Source organism: Heteronotia binoei, chromosome 8, assembly GCF_032191835.1.
Source record: "Heteronotia binoei isolate CCM8104 ecotype False Entrance Well chromosome 8, APGP_CSIRO_Hbin_v1, whole genome shotgun sequence".
NCBI classification, from domain to species: Eukaryota; Metazoa; Chordata; class Lepidosauria; order Squamata; family Gekkonidae; genus Heteronotia; species Heteronotia binoei.
The window spans coordinates 6,025,931-6,042,654 of NC_083230.1; the positions used below are offsets into that span (position 1 = coordinate 6,025,931).

General features: G+C 45.3%; 1 protein-coding gene across 2 annotated transcripts in view; it reads right to left on the bottom strand.

Moving 5' to 3' along the window:
* The window catches only part of SLC26A5 (solute carrier family 26 member 5), a 60,784-nt gene that overhangs the window by 23,338 nt on the left and 20,722 nt on the right, over positions 1-16,724 (bottom strand). The window contains exons 5-6 of one of the 2 annotated variants that reach the window (XM_060244696.1): positions 11,239-11,403; positions 8,558-8,710 (exon numbers count right to left, since the gene is read on the bottom strand). In XM_060244696.1, coding sequence (XP_060100679.1) covers positions 8,558-8,710; positions 11,239-11,403 — 318 coding nt within the window. The remainder of the gene's footprint in view (positions 1-8,557; positions 8,711-11,238; positions 11,404-16,724) is intronic. The other variant, XM_060244697.1, reaches the window with a different exon arrangement.

Below are 16,724 nucleotides of genomic sequence, written 5' to 3' on the forward strand. Positions count from 1 at the left end.
GTTTTAAAATAGAGTGGTCATCTATGCACTCACACCCGTGAGATAAATGGAACCTGCACCAGCTCCAACGGTGATTCTAAAGCTACAGCGAGGATCTTTGCACCCATGCCCACTGGGCATGCTTGGGAACTCCACTGCACATGCACGGTGATGGTGCCAGGATCCCGCCAGTCCTTTCTGTCTGCTGAACAACCCAGAAAGTTTTCAACTAGGCTGACAGCAGATGGGAAGGGCACATTTCAGAGTTCTGAGAGAGGGCAGAGAAGCTCTGAGATAAGCTGAGACAGCTGGGGAAGTTGCTGAGAATTTCTGAGTTTGTGTGACTGCTGAAAATTCTGAGTTTGTGGTTGCTTGGGAACTGCTGTTTGTTTGGTTGAGTGAGCTGAAGGTGAAGGTGATTGCTGCTGATTGATTAGGAGTGGCTGTGTTCCCCACCCTCTTTGCATTTTAAGCTGTGCCTTGCCAGAGAGCCAAAGGGCTCTTGGCCGGTGGCTCTTAGCCTGGGGGCTCTGTAAGGACCAGGAACCCAGATTTCTTCTGCTCCCAATAAGGTAAGCTGACCCTCCAGAAAGAGAGCCACACAAACAAACAGGATTTAAAAGGGGACTGTATATATTTTTAAAAAAGCTATCATGAAGGTAGAATGCCAGCAGGGGGGTGGGGGCTTTCCAGTGTTTTGCACTGAATGTCACATGCATGACTATCTGCCCACCGGACAGAAGTCTTGGGTGTGTGCTCGATGCAAGGAGCTCCTGGTCCTCAGGGAATGAGTTCATACCCTTGAGGCCGAGGTGACTGACCTGGAGAAGCAGAGACAGTCAGTTAGGCACTCGGAGAAGACTCTCAGGGAAGTCTTAGATGAGCCCCGCTCTGACCGTGGCAACCCCACTAATTTTGGAAGGGGTGTTGAAAGACCTGAGTCAGATTGAGGTGACAAGAGAGGAGGTCCTACAACTGATAGACAAATTAAAAACTAATAAGTCACCAGGTCCGGATGGCATACATCCAAGAGTTCTGAAAGAACTCAAAGGTGAACGTGTGGATCTTCTGACAAAATATGTAATCTTTCATTGACATCTGCCTCCGTTCCTGAGGACTGGAAGGTAGCAAATGTCACCCCCATCTTTAAAAAGGGTTCTAGAGGAGATCCGGGAAATTACAGGCCAGTCAGTCTGACTTCAATACCAGGAAAGTTGGTAGAAACTATTATCAAGGACAGAATGAGTAGGCACATTGATGAACACGGGTTATTGAGGAAGACTCAGCATGGGTTCTGTAAGGGAAGATCTTGCCTCACTAACCTGTTACATTTCTTTGAGGGGGTGAACAAACATGTGGACAAAGGGGACCCAATAGATGTTGTTTACATTGACTTACAGAAAGCTTTTGATAAAGTTCCTCATCAAAGGCTCCTTAGTAAGCTCAAGAGTCATGGAGTAAAAGGACAGGTCCTCTTGTGGATCAAAAACTGGCTAATTAATAGGAAGCAAAGAGTGAGTATAAACAGGCATTCTTCGCAGTGGAGGATGGTAAGCAGTGGGGTGCCGCAGGGCTCAGTACTGGCTCCCATGCTCTTTAACTTGTTCATAAATGATTTGGAGTTGGGAGTGAGCAGTGAAGTGGCCACTTTTGCAGATGACACTAAATTGTTCAGGGTGGTGAGAACCAGAGAGGATTGTGAGGAACTCCAAAGGGATCTGTTGAGGCTGGGTGAGTGGGCGTCAACATGGCAGATGAGGTTCAATGTGGTCAAGTGCAAAGTAATGCATATTGGGGCCAAGAACCCCAGCTACAAATACAAGTTGATGGGGTGTGAACTGGCAGAGACTGACCAAGAGAGAGATCTTGGGGTCGTGGTAGGTAACTCACTGAAAATGTCAAGACAGTGCGCGATTGCAATAAAAAAGGCCAACGCCATGCTGGGAATTATTAGGAAGGAAATTGAAAACAAATCAGCCAGTATCATAATGCCCCTGTATAAATCGATGGTGCGGTCTCATTTGGAATAATGTGTGCAATTCTGGTCACTGCACCTCAAAAAGGATATTATAGCATTGGAAAAAGTCCAGAAAAGGGGAACTAGAATGATTAAAGGGTTGAAGCACTTTCCCTATGAAGAAATGTTAAAACGCTTGGGGCTCTTTAGCTTGGAGAAACGTCGACTGAGGGGTGACATGATAGAGGTTTACAAGATAATGCATGGGATGGAGAAAGTAGAGAAAGAAGTACTTTTCTCCCTTTCTCACAATACAAGAACTCGTGGGCATTCAATGAAATTGCTGAGCAGTCAGGTTGAAACGGATAAAAGGAGATACTTCTTCATCCAAAGAGTGATTAACATGTGGAATTCACTGCCACAGGAGGTGGTGGCGGCCACAAGCATAGCCACCTTCAAGAGGGGGTTAGATAAAAATATGGAGCAGAGGTCCATCAGTGGCTATTAGCCACAGTGTGTGTGTGTGTGTGTGTATATATATATAAATTTTGCCACTGTGTGACACAGAGGGTTGGACTGGATGTGCCATTGGCCTGATCCAACATGGCTTCTCTTATGTTCTTAGGTGGTGCAAATGCGCAGTTGACCACTCAAAGAACATCAGTTACAGGTAAGCAACCTGTTTATCTTCTTCGTGGTCTCTGTGCTTCATATGTATTGGAGAGTAGCAAGTTGAATCCTACCTGAAGGAGGGTGCTGGCAGAGATCAGTTGCAGCTGGACTGAGGAATGGAACGTCCAACGATCGCTCAGTTACACCACCGGATATCTAATGTGTAGTATTTCATGAATGTGTTTGGCAACAACCACAAGGCTGCCTTGCAGATTTCACGCAGTGGAACAGCTTTCAGAAAGGCCGCTGATGCAGAGATTGCTCTGGTGGAGTGCACTTTTAGAGGACCCCGAAGTGGTAATTTGGCTTGAAGGTAATACAGCTTTATAGTTTCGACCAGAGATGCTAGGAGGACACTTTGAGCCCTTGCTGCTTGTCTGTGTAGGTGACAAAGAGGTGGGGTGATTTCCAAAAGGAGCATGTCTTCTTAAGGTAGAACAAGAGAGCTCTGCAGACGTCTAGGACAGGGGTGTCAAAACTCATTTCTTATGAGGGACGGATCTGACATAAATGAGACCTTGTTGGGCAGGGCTGTGTGTGGACCTTATTTGATATTAGGTAGCAGAGATATAAACTTTACAATGGACACAAACACAATTTAATTTAAAAAAAAAACTTAAGACATGCTTAAAACATTACCACACATCGGTCTTAAAAGTGCTTTCTTTGTATTTCTCCCATGGGATCCAGGGAACTGGGCAAAGGAAGCTCTGGCTCTTTCCTTCCTTCTCCAGGGGCTGGGTGGAGGAGCCTCAGCCAATAGAAGGAAGAGAGAATTGGCTCAGTAGCTCTGTTGTGCAATTGAGAGAGCCTGGAAAAACAAACTCTGCCTTCCCCCCTTCCTCCCCAAGGGAGGAGCCTCAGCCAATGGAGAAAACAGAGGTTTTGCTTTGAGGCTTCCTTCTGCAAGCTGTTATGCAGAAGGAAGCAAGAGATAGCAAGAAGGAAGCAGATGACAACTATTTGCTTGGGGGCCTGATTTAGTTCCCAGGCCGCATGTCTGACACCCTTGATCTAGGGAGTGTAGTCTCCGCTCCTCATCAGTGGTTGGATTGGAAAAGGAGGTCAGGAAATCCACTTCGGATTGAAGGTGGAACTTGGAGACCACTTTGGGAGGAAAGTTGGTATCGGGGGTTAATGTGACACCTTCTGCTGAGAACTGTAGATAAGGAGGATCGGCTCTAAGTGCCATAAGTTCACTGACTTGTTTGCCGACAGTATAGCCACCAGAAAGACTGTCTTCCATGATAACAGACAAAGGTCACATGTTGCTAGTGGTTTGAAAGGTCTCCATGTAAGCATGTTGAAGACTAAGTGCAGGTCACATGCAGGGACAGGATGTCAGACAGGTCAGTGCACGTGGAATACACCCTTGAGGAATCTTTTACTGGACAGATGAGAGAACACTGAAATTCCATGTAATTGTGAGTGATAAGCTGAGATAGCAGCTAAGTAGACTCTCAAGCGAGGAATGGCTCATACCTTTGTCCAACAATGAGAGAAGCAAAAAAAATACAAAAGAGTGAGGCCATAGGAGGGGAGAATATGAAAACTGAAAGGAAGGCCTGGAATTTCCCCCACTTATAGACTTCTGGCAGTTTTCCAGAACCTCGTGAATGTGTGGGGTGAAGGTGCCTATCAGAGGAGCCAAGCTGTTAGTTTCAGGTGGAGAACATCATGGTACAGAATGCCGCCCCCATGACTGAGCAGGAGATCTGAGGCCAGGGGAAACTGCTGTGTAGGAGGAACAGAAACCAGAGTTGGTGGGGCCACAGAGAAGTTATCAGGGTGCACTCTGTGCTGTCTCTGAGTATCTTGTTGATGACATGTGTGATGAGCAGAATCGGGGAAAACAAGTTCAACAAGAGGCCTAACAATGGAAAAAATAGGTTGTCTCCCCAAGGCAGGGGATCTCTGCTGCCCTGGAGCAGAAGTGTGTACACTTTTTGTTAGTCCTGGTTGCCAAAATGTCCACAAGTGGGTGCCTGCATATCTCAAAGAAGTCAGGCAGAGGTAGTTGAGTTCTCATTCATGCAGGACTGCTCCTCCTCTGTGAGAAGTCTGCCTAAGTATTCTGATCCCCTGGGAGATGTGGGGCTAGCAATTTTCTTGGACACTGTACCCCCTTGTCTACTGATATAGCTGACGGCCATGGTATTGTCCATAAGGATCGCAGCCACCTTGTTCTTTAGGAGAGGCAGGAAGGATCTGAGAGCAAATTGAATGACCAGCAGCTCAAGAAAGTTGATGTAAGCATTTTGATGTTGGGAGTCCCACACCACAGAAGTCCCATGGAGATGGGCACCTCACCCCCACAGCGATGCATCCGTGGTGAGAATCTCTGTTGGAATTGGGTGATGGAAGGGAGTCCCAGCCAGTAAGTTTTGATCCTGATCCCACCAGGCAAGAGAGAGGAGGATATGGTCCGGCAGGTGGAGGACCATGTGTAGAGGATGTCCCATTGGGCTGAAGCAAGTTAGGAACCATAGTTGTTGTGGTCTCATCCTGAGTTTGGCGAACACAATGACTGATGAAGTGGCCACCAGCAGGCCCAGAAGCCATTGGGCTATTGCTGACTGACAAGAGGTGATCTCTTGAACTAGTTGTTGGATCGCTAGAGACTTTGCAGGAGGAAGAAAAGCTCTGGACACAATAGAGTCAAGGATCACCCCTATGAACTAGATTCTTTGAGAGGGATGCAGATTGGACTTCTCGAAATTCACCAGACAGCCTAGATCCGAGAGTTGGGAAAGCATATCCCATATGTTGCAGGTAAGTTGCAGTTCCAAGTTGGCCACCAGAAGCCAGTCAATGTGTGGGAAAGAGGTAATGCCTGCAGACATAGATAGGTGGCCACCACTACCATGGTTTTCATGAACACCCTTGGAGCGGTGGAGATCCCAAAAGGCAGTGCAGTTTATTGGTAGTGGTGGTCCCTGACCGTAAATCTCAGGAAACGTTTGTGGTTGGGGTGGATACTGATAATGGAAATATGCATCTTAAAGATCTATTGTCACCATCCAGCAACCCACGGACAGTAGGTGTAGGATCTGCATCAGAGCAGTCAAGTGAAACTTCTTGAGTGATATCAATTAATTGAGAGCTCTGAGGTCCATGATGGGTCTGAGCCATCTGTCCTTCTTGGGCACAGTAAAACAGCAGGAATAGAAGCCCTGATTCTGCTCTGGCAGGAAACAAGCTCTACTGCTCCTTTGGACTATATCTCTTCTTGCAGAACAGTTGATGGATGGGTGAAGACTACTCAGAATGAGGATGGTGTACTTTGGAATTCAATCACACACCCATTGGCAATGATGAATAAAACCCACTGGTTTGATGTAACTGTTTGCCAAGATGTTAGGTAGGGGTAGAGGCAGGTAGTGGGCAACTGGGGATTGGGGTCTGGTGGTCCAACTCAGGGGAAGATTGTTTGGATCCCTTGGAAGATTTCATTCAAGGCCGATGAAAACTTGGGCCTTGGCTGGTAGGAGGATTGCTGATTGTTGTAGGGGCGAGACCACCATGATCGGTCAGAGGAGCTTCTATTAGAAGAGTGTCTTGACCAAGATCTAGACCACGGTCTGGCCTTGTATGATTTGGAAGAAGGTACACTGAGATTCCTGGAGGCTTTCAAACTTCTACCTATATCCTGGAGGACAGAGTCAGTGGTGGCATGGAGGAGACTGACACCATCAAACAAAAGACCCTCAGTGGTGGTCTTAGTGTCTTGAGTGAGAGATGTGGAGCAGAGCCAGTAGTGTCTCCGTAATACCACAGCTGAAGTCAGAGTTCTTACAAATGTGTCAAGATTGTGTTTGATGAAATTCACTTACTGCTTAGCAACAAGCATGCCTTCCTTCTGGATTTTCTTGAGTTTTGCTCTGGAATCCACTGGGACTGAGTGGAGGAATTCAGTGATTTGTTCCCACAGTGCATACTGATAGCAAGCCAGGCAAGCTAAATAGTTGACATTCTTGATACCAAGGGCTGAGGTGGAGAAAAACTTCCTGCTGAAAGAATCAAATTTCTACCACTCTTTGTCCATAGGTATAGAGGATGCATGATGGCCTTTAGAGGAAGATGTGACTGCCATGGAACTGGGCTTCAGATGGCAAAATAAGAATTCAGCCCCCACCTCCTGCACCTTATACATGTTATCTAGATGGCATGATGAAACAGCCATGGAGGTAGGTTTTTCCTAGGGCACTTTTGCGGCCTGAAGAAGGATGGTTGTCATAGGAAGGGCAATTGCAGTTGAAGTGTCTTTCTGGACAATGTCGAAGACCAAATCAGTAATTTCTGGTTGTGGTTGCACAGTGGAGAGACCAAGAGTAGTAGCCATTCTCCTAATCAGTTTTCCATAGGATTTGAGGTTTTCTGATGGAGAAATAGGGAGCCCCTCAACCACTGAAGAGGGTGGGGCTGGTGTGGCCAAGTTCTGATCTGTGGAGTTCAAGTCCAACTCATCAGCCGTATCACCTAGGTTGGAGTGACTCGATTCCAACAGGAGTTGTGGAGGTATGATAAAAGCCAATGGCGTCTCTATCGGTTTGAACTTAGGCGCCAGTCTCAATTCCATCAGAATGAGAAAGGTGGAGTGCTGGTCCCAGTCCTGGGGATATTTGGGAGGAAGCCAAGGATAAGATGGCTAATATGATCCATATATGATCCACCCTGAGTCCGTTATGGAAAAGGGTGGCATATAAGCCTACTAAATAAATAAATAAGTAGATCTGTCTCTGGTCCCATGTAGGAAGCCAAGGAGGAGACAGCCACCATGGAGCAAAACAATCTTCTGACATCTCCAGATATTGAAGTCGATGGGGAGTCAGAGCCAAGGGGAAAAACCTTGAGCGGGGAGGAGGTTCCAGTTTTGGTGGGTCATGGCTTGGTTTGCTGGCCCTGCTGGTTGATGCCGATCTCAACAGGCAAGGGCTCTGTTGAGTTAGATCTCTTTGGCATCCACAGTGGCATCATCTTGTGTAAAGCCTACTGGCTGTGTCTGTACCAGGGAGTTCACCCACCAAATTGGTGATTGAAGGATTAGTGAAGTGGCACCAAAGCAGAGATGGTTGAGTCTGGCATATACAGTTGGGGTGTCAGATGAATTAGGGGCTTGCTGAGTGCTTCTTTTTGGAGTGTGAGCTCTTATCACTGGACTTGTGATGTTTTTCCTTCTTCCACTTCTTGCTGGGCGAAGTGGAAAAGGATTGTGAGGTCGATAGTGATCGTTTCGATGTGGATGCGCCCAGATTCACTGAGGTTGATGTGGACATTAACACTGATGCTGATGTGGCTTTCTTTGATGGCATAGTAAGGCAGGAAGAAGCTACTGCCAATGCCAAAGTTCCCTTGGGGACCAATTTTTCGCCCATTTCTCAAAGAGCAAGAGCCGATTCCAGTAAGGCAGTAGAGTCAAGCTGCACATTTCCTACGAGTTTGTTTCCAGAATTTGAGGCAGTGAGGGCAGGTATTAGTCCAAGCAAAATAGACATAGAGAATGTTCTTCTGTCAGTGAGAGCTTACTCATGCAGCAGGAACAATGTCTGAAGCAGCCCCACATAAACTAAGGGCTTAGCATGGATTAGGAAGGGGGGAAGAACTTGGAGAATAATTTATCTATACTATTGCTAGACTAACAACTACAATAACTATCAGAAACTTTTCTCTCTTTAGGAGCTACACTAAGAGAAGAAGAAAGAAGAATTCACTGCCCAAAGCAGTTGGAGAAATGTCCAAATGCACTTGCAGTCAAGAAAGAACTGACAGGATCCTGGCACCCTCCCCGGGCATGCACAGTAGAGTTCCTGAGCATGCCCAGTGGCTAGGCACAAAGATCCTTGCTGGAGCTTTAGAATAACGGTCGTAGCTGGCGCAGGGGTCATCAATCCCACAGGTGCAAAGCACAGAGACGAAGAAGAATATCACATTAATTCATTCCACACTCACCACTATGATCTCCATGGGGATAGGGACAGGTAGCTTCTTTTTAAAGCGGTCATTGATTTCCTTCCCGCTCAGCAATAAAACCATGCAAATCAGTCCCACAACTAATGCTGCAACGTTGGTTTTGGTGATGTTTGAAAACACAGCAATGAAACTCTGGAATACAAAATATGAGAAGCTGTTCATATATGAGACAGTCAAACCAGAAGTCAGTGAGCACACCACGCACGGACTCTGATGTCAGGTGAAGAATTCAGCACCATGAGAGTCTTGGCTCTCCGTCTTAAACTAAGTACATTTCTAGTCCTTATGGGTGTTAATATAGGTCTGAAAATACATGGATGATGCTCACGAAACCTCAGAAACTAGAGAAAGCCAAAAAGGATTTTAGTGGTCAGTGAATCAGGGCATTCAGTCCCATGAAGAGAAGCTTCCCAGGTACAACGGAAGTATAATTAACTTTGTAAAGAGAGCAAATGTATGCACTTTTTCTTAGTCTGCAATAACATTTAATATAAAATATACCTACATTAAACTAATGATAAGATATCTATGCTGATTACAAACCTGCAATAGAAAAGCTCAGATTCAGATCAGTACATCTCACCTAGTACTGAAATTCTTAAGTGATAAAGTTATTGTACATAATGTCCATCTTTTGCCAATCCAATCAATCCAATCACACCTTTACTGGCATAACGAAAAGAGATATACAGAGACTTGTCAACCAAACGACAATCAGATATGTCTGTTCAAAGCATAAAAGGCTAAACTAAGATTAAGATCACAATAAAACCTGCTTAGAATAATTTTTAACAATTTCAGCCAAGAATTTGGCAACAGCTTTTGTGACATCAATTATGTTGTCATTTAATAGGAAACTGCAATCAATCCTATTTTCTTGAATGCAGGATGGTAAGGAAAGACTATCTAACAGAACCTTCCGGAGATTAGTATACAGTTGGCAGTTCAGTAAGATATGCTGGATGGAATCTGGTGAGCTTGACCTGCACAATGAACTTTTTCACACAGCCTATGTATTCCGGTATGGAAGCTGGTCAGTTACTGAACAGTAACGGGTTTCTGCTGGCATTTCAGACAGACCCGACTCAGTAACTGGCTGCTACCGGAATACTGTCACCTTTTCACACAGTCCCGCGGCTGTCCGGTAGTGAGGCATGCCTGAGTCGTTACTAACAAAGAGCAGCTTCTTCCAGTTTTCAACCCCTTCCGGGTTGAAATCGGTATAGGGCGCTGTGTGAAATGTCCAGTATCTAATCCGGGAGCAGTTTTCGCACCCTTTTTTGCCCACCGCGCGCGATCTCTGGCTTTTTTTTTTAATGTCGGGCTAAGATCGCTATAGCGCTATAGCACTATAGCGACGTATCACAACAGCACCACCATAGAGATGGCTAGGCTCCACTGAGATAAGTTACCAAGTTTCAGCAGCGGCGATCTCTGGCATCTTAATGGAACCCAGGCATCCCTATGGTGATGCTGTTGTGATACGTTGCTATAGCGCCATAGCGATCTTTGCCCGACGTTCCCAAAAAAAATAATAAGCCGGAGATCACGCGCTGGCAGGCGAAAACGGCTGGCACTGGTGCAAGCGAGATAAAAGTGGAACAGTGTGAAATGGCTTGCTTCAATCACGGAACCCTACTGGGGAAAAAAAACATGTGTCTGAAAACTCCCATCCCTGTCTCAGATTATTGCAAGGCAGCACAATACCGACTCCCTTCCGGTTTCCACCAGTAAGTGTGAAAAGGCCCAATGTCTCTCACTAAAGGGGACTTAAAGAAATCTCCCATAGAGAACATTGGAGGGAAATGCATTCATCCTAGCCAGCATAAAAACTCTCCGATGTTGCGGATTATCTAGTTCAGATAAATATTTGGCCATTTTCCTGGCTGTCTGATCAAGTCCAAGTGAGGCAGGAGAGCAGGTATAAAATTGGACAGGACAGTTTATGAGATTCTAGATCTAAGATTCTGTTTGATAAATCTAAAATTATAAGATTCATCAGATAAACATCTTATACTAAATGCTGGTTTGGGATAAGAAGAAGTCTATAAAACCATTGGCTACTTATAAAATTTGATAACTTGTTTGGAGTGGCACGCAAAAAAAGAAAAGAAATTCCTTTGTTTAAATCAGACAAAAGTCTCATTTATGTCAGTTCTCTGTCTCTAGCAATGATTATCCCAATACCCTGGGAAATCACTGTCTGTTTTTTAATCACCAGGTTCTGGACTGGTGTATGGTAGCTGAGGGTCCATGTCTGAAGGTTTTCAGCACTTGTACCTATTTCAGAACACTAAAAAAGTCTAGATTTTTTAAAAGGAACATTTACATTACAAAGCTAAATAAAATTTGCATGTTTCCAGGCAGGCCCAACTGGAAAAGAAAAGAATCCAAAAGCAACAATAACTATATTAGGAGTGAGTCCACAAAGCAGTAAGCAAATTTGCTCACTAGTGTGAGACGTCAAATCACAGTCAATCCTCTAAGAACACTTACAAAGTTACAATCTGAGAAATTATCCATGAAAGACAACAGATCAAATTTAAACCTGACTGAAATTTCTCTGTCCTCTTGAACTGTGAATCTGCAATCTTTCTAAACCCAGTTGACTTTAAGTACTAAGCAATGCTCTGATCACATGTGATGTCACTGTAACTTACATAAAGGCATGAAAGGGGTCCACTGAATCTTTTTGTCTTAATTCCAAGAAGATACTTCAACTGGGAGGTAAAGACATGCACAGCTGCAGCAGTGGTGAATCCCCGAACCAGGGGCTCCGTGAGGTAAATAGCTACAAATCCAAAACGAAGGAGACCTAAACACAACTGACAGAAAGACAGAAGCTTCACATATGAGGAATCTACCATTGTTATCTGCAGCAATTTTAAGGTCAAAACAGCTCAGAAGTTGCTGATTTAACACACACTTTCAACACATGGACCAGGTGTGAGTTAATCTCCACTGAAAGTTCATCCTCTTCTCCCTATTCTTGGAACCATGAGTTCTAGCCCAAATGCTGGTTCTATCAGATCTAACATATGCTTGTTTTTGCAAGAAGAAATGGGGAGAGAGTAAGTGTGTGAGTTTGAGAGAAATAGGCATAAACCAAAAGCAAACCATAGCTCAAAGGCAGGACATTTGCTTTGCATGCAGAAGGTCCGAGGTTCAATCCCCGCATCTTTAATTAAAATAATTAGGTGGTATGCAACATGAAAACCTTGACCTTGGACTGACAGAGTATACAATATTGACAATGGTCCAATGGCCTGACTCATTATAAGGCATCTTCATGTGAGTAGAAGATTCCCATCCCAAGGCAGAGAGTGGTAATGGGAGAACTACAATCAAGGTGACAGCAGGATTTTGGGGGAAGAGAAAGGGAAGGGATGGCACCTTAGTTTGTTTGTTTTTAGGGAATGTATATACAGCCTCTCCAGAGTTTTACTCAAGGTAGCTTATGTAGCATCGATCCAAAAACAATACCAATACCTAATCAATATAGCAATGTTAGAAATATGTAAGAGTGCTTTTGAGAAATAATCTTCTATAGCAGCTTGAAACAAAGGAGTGTTAGCTTGCAAAAGGGAACTATGCCAGGTCATTGACCTTGTTAAAACCACAAGCTGAAAACGGTAGAACAGAGCCTAAGAAGAAGCAAGACAGGTGCAGGAGATGGAGCAAGAAATCGTGGGCGTGTGGGTAGAATGTTTCTAGAGAAAAAGGAACAAGGGTTTACAGAGGCCCTAAGAAAGGCCCTAAAAAGACCCAGAAGGTTGGAAAACAACTTGAATTGTGGTGAAAATATGACGAAGGCTCCTTCCCACAAGAAGGAGAACATGGGTGTTTTAAGGTAGTGCGTGGGTGGAGGCCCCCTATAAGGGATGGCAGGTAACTGTGATCATTGCTCAGACCCTCGGGTCTGGAGCCCGTGTATAGAGCGCTTATGCACGTTAAATAAAGAAGCTGTTTTCCTGACCTTGCCTCAGACCTCGTTTGTGAGTATGATTTACTATTAATTGGACAACACAGGACTTTTCCTGCTACATAAATTTGGCGACCCAGATGGGACAGGGGCCTTTAGCCCCTGATGATTAGCCCGGCCGAGTGCTGCTGTTGGCAGGGAGGACCAGATTCACGGTAAGGAGCTCCCAGCCTTCTTTCTGGCTGACCGTCATCTGCCCGCCCTGTCTTCAGTTGACCTTTGACCGATGGCCTGATCTCGGACCGGTGAGGGGGCAACAGGAATCAGCTCTGCTTGGAAGACTCCGGAGTGTAAGTAGAGAGCCTTGAACCCAGGGCCCTGATAGTGCAGGACCTTGTGCTCAACGTGATAGATTTCCTCCACCTGAAACAGTCTGATTGCAGTAATAAAACCTCTCTAGCAGGGTAGGTGACCAAACGGGTCGCCTGATGCCCATCCCGGCGGCCTAACCACCCGCATGCACCGGCAGCACCCTAGTACAGCCCGCTGGCAGGGGTAGTGGTTCTCTCCATACCAGCGCCCTGGAAAATGTGCTTGCCTTGAGAAGTTGACAGACCAGGGTTCCCTACCAACGCGGCTGCAGGGAGCCTACATGTCATTCGCCTGTCTGTCTGGGGAAGGGACGAAATCGACCCTTCTGCCACCAATAGGGAATTATTGGGGGAATTTTGTGTTTAATGTTTAGGGAAATTGTGTGTCCCATGTGTTTAAAAATGTTTTGTCCGTCTGGTTAACCATAAGAGAATTACAGTCTGGGGGACGCCCTTGACTGCATATTTCTTAAGATCAGCCTCAGTGGAGCCCCCCATCCGAGGTTCCAAAAGGTGTTTAGAGCAGCTGAATAGTGTAAAGGCTGGTTGTGGTGATGTGAAATATTTCTGCAGTATTGCATAACCCTCGCTCAGAAAAACGGGAAGTGCGAGTGTGAACCTAGCAACTTGCAAAATGTATGTGTTTTGCCCCAGGATAGATTCCTGGAGACCCCAAAGATGCTATCTATTAACCAGGAAAACTGTGCTTTATTTTGTTTTATGATTACAATAATACTGCCGTGTGAGACCATGTGAAAGAGCACCTAAAAGCATTAATCATGTCACATTTGTGTTTTGATATGCTTCCCCTTTTACTTAAGCGTATTAATGTGTAGTTTTAAGTAGCATATGGTTGTGAGATATACTGTCCCTGGACAGGCATCTCAGTCTCAGGACAAGGCACTTTTAGTTAGGAAGCCCCTGGGAATTAGATGCCAAGATATAGAGCAGTGTTTCTGCTGCCCCTTATGGGGAGCTGATTTTAAGCCCAACACAAGGCTCCCAGCTTCTTCCTCTTTTGCCACTTAGACCTCACCCTCGCCCCCTTTATTGATTAAGAGCTGAAGAGTTCCAGATCTATGGGCCCTCCCAGAGAGAAGTTCTCCAGAAGCAAGTCCCCTGCCTCTGGTCAGCTTACCTTCTCAGAGGAAATCCCCGTCAGCCATGTGATGTCCAGCAGATCCAGGGCTCCCAAGCTCCTGGCCCATGACAGGCTACAGTATTCATTGGACACAAGGGAGAAGAGACTTTTAAAGTGCTTGCTGAGCGTCTCTGAAATAATCCTCCAAAATTGCGGAAGTGAAGAAACAACTGCCCTCGAGTAAGATGCCAACAGGGAGGCTCCCATCTGCCTAGTAAGCCAATGCCAACAAGCTCTACCAGCAGGCACAAACCCATTAAGACGTGTGAGGCAGCAGAAATCCTCCAGAAGCCAGATGCCTGTGTGAAGCCCACCAGATGTATTTTGTCCACCAACCACGAAGTTACAGTCGGCTCCAGATATCAGGCGAAGGCAGCAGGAAGCTGAGTCCAGCCTGAAGGAGATTGGAAGAGTATTGTTCAGCCAGTAAGATGTAAGGCTATGACTATCGAGCCAAACAGCTGGCCCAAAGAAGTAGAGAGCCTGTGGAGGAAACTGTGGGCTGGAAAGCTTCCTTGATGGTTTTTTCTTTGTCGCTGTTGCTGCGAAAGATAAGAGAGAAAACCCTAGCAGAAGGGCCGATCCAGATAAGGAATCCAAGGGTCATCTGAAGGTCCTGATGTCTGCGACGCTTGAGCTCTTGGGTGGCTGCAGAGGGGCCAAGCAGCTGGCAGAGAGAACGCTGCCCCGAAGCGAAGCAGATCGAGCGGATCCACAAAGGGGAACTGACTGGCATCAAGGAAGTTTCACGCCTGAAGGCTGTAGCCGGATTGCGCCAGAGGGAGATGGCCAGGAAATGGTAGAAGCACGGAAGAAGCAGCTGTCCCAGTCCCCGAACGAGGTGTGAGCCTGCAAGAGCCTCTCCAGAAGGGAGAGGGCCCAGAAGAAAGTCCGGAAGAAAGTCCAACTTGCTAAGTTTCTGTATGAAGCTACAAAGAGGGGACTCTTTTGTTCCTTTTTAAGTAATTTCTGGGTTATTTTGATTTTTTTTTAATGTTTTGAAGCCACTTTCCTTTGATGGCAACAGCTCTATGCATAAGACTTGTTTTGCCCCAGAAGAAGAGAAGAAAATAAGATGGTCCCTAGGGGTAAGTAGTCAAAATGTGCTCCAAGCTAGCTTTAGCTTGACACATTGCTCAGTGCCTTGGCCATATATTGTGATGCTTAAGTAAGAGAGAAGATTCAGTCCTTTGTGATTTGTGATGTTATTCATGAAAGGCCTTTTGGAAAATTGTTAAAATGAGAAAACCCAGCCCCAGAAAGAAATGTTATGTTGAATTATAGGCTTGTTTTGAACTTTGTATTGTTTTGGCTATGCAGTTTGATTGAGGTTTTCCTAGATAGGCTTTCTAGGTGCAGCCTTGCTCCCAGACCTAATTGCTTGAAGCCCGACCTCTGGACCTCACTCACCGGCAGCAGTGAGGTTCCACAGGCAACGCCCTCTGGATCCTGGCCTACCGGAGATGGCAGGATTCCACAGGCATCAGGAGACGACTCCCCTATGATTTTGATGTTTAGTTTTAATAGGTTGATTTTAGTAGGTGTGTGATGGTTTGTGGATGTCATGATAAGTAATCAAACTCCGTTTGAAAGAGGGGAAATGTAGCATCGATCCAAAAACAATACCAATACCTAATCAATATAGCAATGTTAGAAATATGTAAGAGTGCTTTTGAGAAATAATCTTCTATAGCAGCTTGAAACAAAGGAGTGTTAGCTTGCAAAAGGGAACTATGCCAGGTCATTGACCTTGTTAAAACCACAAGCTGAAAACGGTAGAACAGAGCCTAAGAAGAAGCAAGACAGGTGCAGGAGATGGAGCAAGAAATCGTGGGCGTGTGGGTAGAATGTTTCTAGAGAAAAAGGAACAAGGGTTTACAGAGGCCCTAAGAAAGGCCCTAAAAAGACCCAGAAGGTTGGAAAACAACTTGAATTGTGGTGAAAATATGACGAAGGCTCCTTCCCACAAGAAGGAGAACATGGGTGTTTTAAGGTAGTGCGTGGGTGGAGGCCCCCTATAAGGGATGGCAGGTAACTGTGATCATTGCTCAGACCCTCGGGTCTGGAGCCCGTGTATAGAGCGCTTATGCACGTTAAATAAAGAAGCTGTTTTCCTGACCTTGCCTCAGACCTCGTTTGTGAGTATGATTTACTATTAATTGGACAACACAGGACTTTTCCTGCTACACTTACAAGCAAAAAGAATATCATAAAACTATGTATAGCTATCTCCTCCATGAGTAGCAAAGTGGAATAAGTTATACAAAGCAAACTAATCAGGTTATTTTGTTGCATCTACATTCATTTATTATGGTTCACATTGTTGAAATGTGCTCCAAGTTCCAGTCATTACAGGGTTAATGCTGTTTACCTGTCTCCCTATTGTCCGCCTGACCCAGGAAGAAATTGGCTCCCTGCCAATGAAGAGCTAGCCCGGGAAAAGACTGTTTATGTGTTAATTGGTCAGTTAGTCAGATGACTTCTTTGTCTAAGTATCCAGAGGTCAGGAAGAAAGAGAAAGTAATACTCCAATAGTCATGTGTCATTGTGTTAGGATGTAGCGATTAGAGTTTGTTGTTTTCCATCCCAGTTCCCCCATTCCTGTTGTAGTAATAAAGTTATGATTTGTTTTTATACAAAAGGCTCTTTAAGAACATAAGAAGAGCCCTGCTGGATCAGACCAGTTGTCCCTCTAGGACAGCATCATGGCTC